Genomic DNA, 9,564 nt, shown 5'->3' on the forward strand with positions numbered 1-9,564 from the left:
CGTTCGAGGGAGTCTGGGCTTAAAAACGAAAACAGCTTGAAAACAAAAAAAACTCCTCTTTAGCGAATTTAACTTTTATCTTAAAAGATAAAATCTCATATGAAAAAATATTGCATATAGTAAAACAATATCTTTATTTGTCATATTTTATACTTTTGCAATGGTACGAATATCTTCCGATTCATATTCCGAATGTAGCGTGGCGAAACGGACTTCCATGGCAGAACTGACCTAATACCTCTTAGCCAATAGAAGACGTGCTTTTATCTACCAATCAGAATGCATGGTGAAACCAACTCATTGAATATCCTCCCTTGGGGGAAGGGGAGACATAGTTGAGACCACGTTGACCACGTTTTTATCTTCCAGTTGAGTGCGTACAGTATTCACTATTGTGTCCTCAAGCGTTTCATCAAGAATTCTTTTTGTCTTACTCTTGAAGACAATACCATGGTTAGTATACATTAAAATTTTGTTTATAAATATAGGAACATATAAATGAATTTTCATTTAGCGTTAGAACGGATAATAATCAGCTTGTAATGTTAGCCGTTTCAGCTGAAGCTGACCATCCAAAAATTAAATGTTGTTAACTCACCTCTCGTTGTTTTATAAATTTCGAGTAATTCTTAATAGATTTGGAAAGAGGCTTTAACTAAAACTTATATGTCTGAATTCGGTCGAAGTGTTAAAACTTACTAAAGAAAGAAATCTTATGTTATAAAGACTTGGGATCGTTTTAACTTTGAACACCTCGCCGCTTTGTCTCAGAATTAAGCATGTCTTCTACGAACGAAGCAATGACAATAGAGGAACAATGGTTTAAAAGATTCCAAGGATTTTGAACGTTATAAAACGCTCGTATGTAATTTTGATAACCTGCTCATTCTCTAAATCAGCTATTGTTTGAAAGAAGTATATTTAGTAACCGAAGATCAGTACTGTTAAAGGAAGAATAGTCTAAGAATTTATGTCTTGTAATATTGGTAAACATACTAACTTCAAACTTTGAGCTAATTTTTCATTATTTAGAAGCCCATTCTGAAGCTATATGAAATGTTTTTGCTCTAAAGACAAATACGTAAAAAAATGAAGCTTTTAATATTTTGTTATCAGATATAAGAATAAGTAAAGGAATTTCAGATAATTCATCAACTTCTACCTCATTAAACTTAGAATAAGATGCAAAGCAATCATAATGGAATTTTTTATCTTACCGTCGTAAATATATCATTTCAATTTATGAACCGACAATTTGAACTGACAATAATTATTCAGTCGAGTCGAAATATATTCTTGTCTCACAACTTGCAGAAGGAAGAAGCATGACTTGAAGTAGATGATATGGAAATCATTCCACTCTAAGCATTCGAGCTTGAGAATGTAGCCATTGGAATCTTAAGAATTTCAGAGAACACAAAAAACTATAAGATTCAAAGCAATACTTCTTTTTTACAGTTCCATTCAATGATCACGAATGTACCTGACATGCACAATAGTTGTGTCATCTATTATACAAACATTGCAATTTTAATGCATATTTTGATTGAATTGTGAATTGTTTTTTTACTAATAGGAAGAGGAGAATTTTTTAGACACATCTACTAGTGGTAAGTCAAAAGATAAAGTGTAATATCCACCTCTCTGTCTATATAGTGGTCATACATGTAAATGTATCCCAGTACCTCAAGGTGACATCAAGCTATTTGATGCAGAATTAAATGCTAATTCCAAAAATGAACCTGAAAATGGGGTTTCATCACAAGCTTGATTTTGAGATTGAATTTTGAATACCTACATAAGATTGGAAGAAAAATGGTGAAAATAATTTTATAAAAAAAAGTGAAAATGATAAGAGCAATGCTAATTCATGTGATGAGGATGATGATATCTTTATAACTATCAGAGCTTACCACCACTCTTTCCAGTAAATCTAGATTCAGAAAATGTCATTGCCACAGGTATTAATAATGCGTATTATAATTACAATTGAAATATATAGGAGCTTCTCATGTCTTTTTATTGTCTTTATATGTTGTGTTAATTGCAACTCAACTTTAAAATCCATTTAGCAGTACACTGTAATAGCTCTTAGTTGATTTGTTTACCTTAGTTTTGTTTACATTTTAAGAACAGTAATATACATTACTTTTTCCAATTCTGAATCATTGCTATTCTATTACCCTTCCAGCCATATCATCAGTTGCCAGAAATGAAGAAGAAACAGATTATCTTCTGCTGAATCTTTTGAAACCTCCTCAGGAAGCAACAGAAGAAGTAAGTGAAGCCTCGTCATTTCTTAAGGTATCATGGGACAAACGTTTTGAAGAATGTTTTTCTTTTCTTTTCTTCTTTTTTTAAATTTTATTTATTTATTTATTTTTATTTTGCCACACAATGTCAGTGTTAAATTTCATTTGCTTTATTCAGAAGTTATACAGTAATTGTCAATAATGTTGTCCATAAAATGCTTTTTGATTTTTTCATAAGTACCTTCAATTTGAGATGCATATTATATGCATAACACATTACAGTTTCGTGTCTGTCAAAAACTAAATTCCTTGTGATGAAATTGAAAATGTGATGAATTTAGACAACTCAAATGTCAAAATCCAAAATCTTTGTTTTTAAGAATTGAACTATTATATACTTTGATGGGAATGTCTTTCAAAAAGACAAATAGTTTTTTCCCATGATATCTTAATAATTGCTACACTGATACAGTTAAGTAAATATGCATTTGTGCTTGCTTGTTTTCCGTTTGAGATATCAGTATATTAGATTAAATATGTTATTGTCAATAATAAGATTTGCTTGAGAGCAAAGATCTAAGACTTTAATGAGTCCATTTTTAGACCAGGTGAAAATTGAACTCAACAGTCTGTTTGCCAATCATCATGTTTGGAAGTTAATTCCTTTGCTAACTTTTTCTCTTCGTCTCTTAGATTGAAACCCTTGAAGAAATGTACCCTGAACAGATCCAAAGTTCATGTTTTGTTGGCTTGAATACAGAAGTGAAAAGGTATCTTCAGGAAAGGCCTGCTAGAAGATACCCATCTGGGGATTACCATGTGCTAATGGGTTATCCTGAAGAATTTGATAAGCAAACAAACTGGAAAACAGCTCACAGAGTTAAAAATAGGAAAAGATGCACATTTTTTGAATGGAATGTGTCTCTCGAAAAATGGTTGGAATCATCAGACAGAAACAAGGAAGATGTCATGTGTCGAATGGATAAACATGGTTGGGTACCATTGGATGCAGAAGAGTCCCATTATTTCACCATGTGGTGTGACCTCACTTACAACTATCTGAAAAAACCAAGTATGAATAATGTCAATGACCTGTTTTAAAAAAGAGGTTTATCTGTGGCAAAAACACCCTGATGATAATATTTCATTTGCCAAAAAAAAAAGACATCAGATATGACACAAATAGGTGAAATCATCACGGTGCAGCGGTATCCCCACAAGTCACAAGATCATCACATTGCAGCAGTATCCCCACAAGTCACAAGATATTCACGGTGGAGCGGTATCCCCACAAGTCACAAGATCATCACAGTGCAGCGGTATCCCCACAAGTCACAAGATCATCACAGTGCAGCCGTATCCCCACAATTCACAAGATATTCACGGTGCAGCAGTATCCCCACAAGTCACAAGATCTTCAGGGTGCAGCAGTCTCCCCACAAGTCACAAGATCTTCACAGTGCAGCGGTATCCCCATAGTTATCCATTCCTCTTACCACCTCAGTGCAGTTATTCTGGCCTCCTTAATCAAATACCACCTCAGTGCAGTTGTTCTCACCTCCTTAATCAAGTACCAACTCAGTGCAGTTGTTCAGTATTTCTTAATCAAGTACCACCTCAGTGCAGTTATCCTGACCTCCTTAATCAAATATCACCTCAGTGCAGTTGTTCAGTCTTCCTTAATCAAGTACCACCTCAGTGCAGTTATCCTGTCTTCTCATATTGCAACAAGATCTTCCTTCTAGACCATGGGAAAAGTTAGGAACTGATATCTTTGAATTCAGCGGTTCAAAGTATCTAATGATTGTAGACTATTACTCAAGATTTCCTGTCGTAAGTCAAATTGCTAATATTACAGCCAATACCATAAATTATGTAGCCACTTCCAGCATGTGTTAACAGAATATGGATTACCATCACACATCCATGCTGACTTTGGTACGCAGTACATTAGCAAAGAGTTTCGTGAGTAATGTGAAAACAATGGGATCAAGTTAACATTCAGCTCACCCTACCATCACCAAGCAAACAGCGTCGCAGACAGAGCTATAGGAGCATGCAAATCCTTATGGAAGAAGGCCCTAAATGAAAAGAAGTGCCCTTACACAGCACTCTGGATCTACAAAATCACACCCCGAACAAGCACTATACCATCACCCTGTGAGTTTTTGTATGGATGTAAGCCCCGACTGCTTATTCCAAGCAGCAACCATGTCCTGCAATCCTCACATCCAGACAATGGTCACCACAAGGAAGCAATCAGACTCTCCCAAGTGAAACAAGCAGAGTACTATAACAGAAAGGCAAGTAAATCTGACACAAGACCATTACTTGTCGAGGAGCTGGTATATGTGTACAATACGCACAAAAGAATGTGGGACAAGGGTGAAATCACAAGGAAACCCAACCCTATAAGCGAACCAAGGACGTCGTTGTTGGGATGAATGGTAAGCTCTACTAGAGAACCAGAGAACATCTAAGACCGAGAACAAGCCAGCTTAAAGAACCAGAAAGAAGGGACTACCAAGAAACCCAACCTGCACTTGACATACATCATCCCCAAGACCTACTTGGTAAACCAGCGGTATTGGTACAAGAAAGACCACAGATGACTGAAGCTACCAAAAGCCGAGATGTACCTTTAAGTGATTATAAACCAAAGGAGCAGAACAATCAATCAGCAAGCTATACCACTAGATATGGGCGTACAATCAAAGCTCCTATTAGACTACGTTTGTAAAGAGTTGATACAAAAAAAAAAGCATATAACCTGTCTATATAAGTTGACATTGAACATTTACATATATTGATCAACACCAATTAACCATAAGGTTGATAAACATTGAACAATTGAACACAAAGAGGGGGATGTCATAGCACCCCATATATGGACATCTGTATGATGTAAATTAGTTTCTAGGCAAGCCATGGCTCGAACCGAATGTGTTGATATGTACAACATGATTCCAGAATAAAAATACATCTAAACCAACCCAAGAGACTTCGACACACATATTTGCTGTTAGTCCCAGAGGTCAAGCACCAGGAGCACTTCAGCGAGATCCTTTGAAGGTTTGTTGCATATCACTACTTCTCCTGATAAATGGTGTTCATGCTTAGGGTCTCATTTTTTTTCTACTTGTCAGGCAAAAGTCAACATTGCTGAGCCCTGAGTGAGAACTGCAAAGAGTTGAAAATGAAATGAAAGCCATTTGGGATGATAGCTGTTGGTATGTAGTCATTTTATCATATTAGTTATATCTAAAAATGCAGATATCAGCTGTTAATACCTTTTGTTTGTACTTTGTAATTATCAGGATTTGTGACTGGTGAATTCAACTTGATATGGACACAAGGGACAAATAGGCCCGTGAACATAATACACATTATCATGGATGCAACATCAGAGGCCAAAAAAATTGCCAGTACACCAGATTGAATTGTATTTAAAACCCCTGCACATTGGTAAGTAGGATAAATTTTATGTTGTAAACAAAAGTATAGTTTTAAAAGATAATATCTATTGTATACATTGAGGTGGAGCCCTTCTCATAGAAGACATCCACTTTCTTGAAAACACTTTGGCAGCAAATTGGCTATCTTTTCAAGATGCACTTGTTTCTCTACAAAGAACCAAGTACCAACGATATTATAACCCTTATCCTCAGGTAGCTGGTGCTGGTAAGCTAATATTTTGTTAATTTTCATCTGACTATCAATCTTAATGTATGACAAATCTCTGACTATGAAAGAAAGGGCGTACTTTTGTGTTGCTAAACTGGAAAAAAGATGTTTTTATTTCATTCATTCCCAAATGTACCTCACTCCTGATGTTTTGAGGTACCTCACTCCTGATGTTTTGAGGTACCTCACTCCTTATATCATAAGGAGTGAAAGGCACTTTGATACTTCATTGGTTTTTTTTAGGTAAAACTGATAAAACTGAGACAAAAGCAGACTTGCTGAAATATTTGATGGCCATGTATTCTTAACACAATAAGATTAAGACATACACCCTACAAGGAATTAATTTAAGAGAACATCTGTATGTCCCTGAGCAAGTTGAGGATAATGAGGAACCACGACATAAAAAGGAAGACCATAACCATGTTCTTAGAGGAATAGCCATCAGTGTTAGAAATGGTGCTGTGCCTGATTTCAACCTAAGAGACCTTGTCCAATGTATGCATGATCCATGTACAGGCCTAACATGGGAAAAAGGAAACAGGATGAGCAGCAGGATGTTGAGAAAGTCTTATCAATAACAATAGCCAACTGACTGGAAAGAAATAACCATGCTTATGAGGGGAGGTTTGTACTTACTCTAAATGTGGCTAATTAGCACAAGGAGGGGCCTATCAGAAGATGTGAGATCAAGGTACAATCATGATATTGAATGCCCTAGTTTAGAAACAACCATGATTTCTCAACTATGGACATCGACAGGTATGTTTCTTTTGACAGGGGGAGCACAATAGTAGTGCAGAAACAATGACAGGGTATGTATCATTGGAATCTGAAGGTGTGATGAGAAATGCAATAGTCCTTTTTCATACCATGATGAGACTGGATACTGGAAATATGTTATATCCCTCACAACAACAACCGTTTTATTGTTTCTTGGGATACAAAATTAATTTGATGAGAAAGCATTTCATGAGGCCGTTCAAAAGTTCATGTTAGACTTCACAAAAAATTTGACCCAAACCTCCCCTTTTATCACTACACTAGTGTAAATAAGAGATACGATATATTGTTGTCCTATTTCAATGCTCCATCTGCTGGTGGTGTGTAACCGGCGGCAAGGCGCTCAGCTATGAATCAGATTGCAAGTGGTTTTGACAAAAGAATTTATTGAAAAATTCACACAACTTTACAATACATGAAAAAAAAACGGGAACGAGATTACAGGATATCTCTTTACATCGTAGAGAATTCCTTGTCTTGATATGTGCAACGTCTTCAAGAACTTTTACTACACTGATTTAAGCTTAGTTTGGGCCTACTTTTATGGAAAAACCTGCATTCTTAAGACCTTACACATCCTATGCAATGTTGCACGCCCTAGGCGCAAACAGGATGTCCCAAACACGAACTTACGTAAGCAAGCGCCAAACCTAGGCATGACTCACTGTAATGTAATTACGTACGGAAATTATTTCTTGCTTACGCATTTTCCACGCAAACAGTTAACTAAAGAATTACATTCCTATGTGTACACGAGGCATTCCTAATTAAAAATATAGATTTATGACTAAATAATTACTGTCCAAAATAGTGTCTTTTGACTCTGTCACACTTGCCCCTCCTTTTTGTTTGCTTCGTCCTCGAGCAAATTCAGGAACAATGATACGCAGGTGGACTCGTCAGTGCTGAAGTGCGGATCTTGGAAGATTATAGAGGTTGCTGTGTTGGCCTGCCGTTGTCCTTGTGGAACGTCGGAGTACAGGTGCAGCCAGTTCTTCCTCAGACGCATCATCACTATCATCATCATCATCAGGTTCAGCTGGTTCTGTCATTGGTTGAAAGGCGATTGTCATTTCCCAATGTCTTCTTCTTCATCTGATGATTCTGGCGATGCAGTACATGTTTGTCTAGACCTGTCAGCTTGCCTGTGTCGTCCTCGTATCTCCAGCATTGGTCTTGGACACACTTGCATTTCTCCTTGACTAACAACTTTATCTCCTCCATGTCCATCAGCTCTTTCAACGACATATGTATTGTTGTCTCTTCGTTCGACGATTTTGTACACTTGGTTGTCCCATTTATCTTGAATCTTGTTTCTTCCTCTGACTTTACGGTTGCGAAGGAGTACTCGCTCTCCAACTTGTAGTGGTTCGGCCAGTGCTCTGCCCTTCTGGTCATGGATCTTCTTTCTGACGGTAGCAGCTTCCTTCAAGTTTTGTGTCACAGTGGTGTAAGCTTCTCGTAGACGAGTCTGGTGCTTGGTAATCCATTGCTGGTTGTCTACTGTCACTTGTCTGTCATCATCAGGAAGTAGAATGTCCAAAGGTAGCTTGGCATCTCGACCAAACATCAGGTAAAAGGGTGAGTATCCAGTCGTTGCATGTGGCGTAGCATTATAGGCGTAACATAACTCTTTCAGGTGTTCAGGCCACCTTCTTTTCTTTTCTGCTGGTAGAGTTCTTAGAAGCTCATGTAGTGTACGGTTGAATCTTTCGCACTGCCCATTTCCTTGAGGATGATAGGGGGTTGTCCTTGACTTCTTAATTCCATACACTGCACACAACTCCTTGACTAGTTCTGCCTCAAATGACTTGCCTTGGTCAGAGTGTATTCTTTGGGGGATTCCATACACAAGGAACCATTCTTTAATCAGGGTCTTGACTACGGTTGTAGCTTTCTGATCACGGGTAGGTACAGCAATTGTAAACTTTGTGAACACATCTGTTAACACGAGGACATTTTCTCTTCCATCTGTTGCAGGCTCAAGCAAGGTAAAATCCATCGCTAGCACTTCCAATGGCCTAGTAGCTAGTAGGCTGCCCATCGGCGTCTTGACTGGAAGGTAGGATCCTTTGGCAATGACACATCTTTCACAATTTGAGATCCATTGCTTCACATCTCCTTGCATACCGGGCCACCAACATCTTTTCCTCAAGAGCTGTTCTGTCCTGTCTTGTCCTTGGTGTCCACATTGATCGTGCGCACCCTTCAGTACTTGTGATTTCATTGATGTGGGGAGTAGCAGTAACCGCAGCTCTCTTCCTTGTCCGACTCCTGTACGGCGGTAGAGAACTCCATGGCTTTCCTCAATCCTGTTCCAGTGACTAAGCAACTTCCTTGTATCCCTTGTCTCTTGTTGGCTTTGCCTTTTACTTGGCCGACGTCCAAGGTTTCGGTAGTGGAGGAGACGACTGATACATGGGTCCTCCTGCTGTAGTCGTTGGATCTCTGTGAGAGGTGTGGTTGGGAATGAGGTTGCTTGCTCCTCCAGCGCACTTGTCTCTGTGTTGCTTATGAACGCTGCTGATACCATCAAATGTTGACGTACCTCTTCTGGTAGGTCTGTAGTATTGGTAGAATAGGCTAGTGTACTTCTTACTTCAACTGTGGTTGGTTCTTCATCTCGGTTGATGCGACTTAGAGCATCTGCATTCTGGTTGTGACGTCCAGGGCGGTACTTGATGGTGAAGTTGAAGTTTGCTAACTCTGCAGCCCACCTCTGCTCCACAGCTTTCAGCTTACTCTTTGACTGTAGGTATGTCAGCGGGTTGTTGTCTGTGTAGACGACAAACTTCGATCCCAGCAGGTACTCCCTGAACTTCTCACATACAGCCCACTTCAAGGC

At 38.3% G+C, this 9,564-nt stretch overlaps 1 protein-coding gene across 1 annotated transcript; it reads left to right on the plus strand.

The window, feature by feature from the left end:
• Window positions 1-199: 199 nt before the first annotated feature.
• Window positions 200-5,244, plus strand: LOC148910127 (uncharacterized). The gene is made up of 4 exons (XM_089032663.1): window positions 200-453; window positions 1,577-1,610; window positions 2,192-2,277; window positions 2,946-5,244. The coding sequence occupies exons 1-4, from the start codon at window positions 451-453 to the stop codon at window positions 3,351-3,353; spliced, it is 531 nt and encodes a 176-aa protein (XP_088888789.1). The 5' UTR covers window positions 200-450; the 3' UTR covers window positions 3,354-5,244.
• The last annotated feature ends 4,320 nt before the right edge of the window (window positions 5,245-9,564 follow it).

This window comes from Actinia tenebrosa, unplaced genomic scaffold (assembly GCF_029948245.1).
Source record: "Actinia tenebrosa isolate PJP-AT-01 unplaced genomic scaffold, QUT_ActTen_1.0 PGA_scaffold1__47_contigs__length_23844297, whole genome shotgun sequence".
Lineage (NCBI taxonomy): Eukaryota > Metazoa > Cnidaria > Anthozoa > Actiniaria > Actiniidae > Actinia > Actinia tenebrosa.

What these genes read in the sequence shown, in the direction of transcription:
- LOC148910127 (XM_089032663.1), top strand. An exon ending in TTTAGACACATCTACTAGTG is followed by an intron (nt 1,611 to 2,191) that starts GTAAGTCAAAAG and finishes TTACCCTTCCAG; the next exon opens with CCATATCATCAGTTGCCAGA. An exon ending in CTCAGGAAGCAACAGAAGAA is followed by an intron (nt 2,278 to 2,945) that starts GTAAGTGAAGCC and finishes TTCGTCTCTTAG; the next exon opens with ATTGAAACCCTTGAAGAAAT.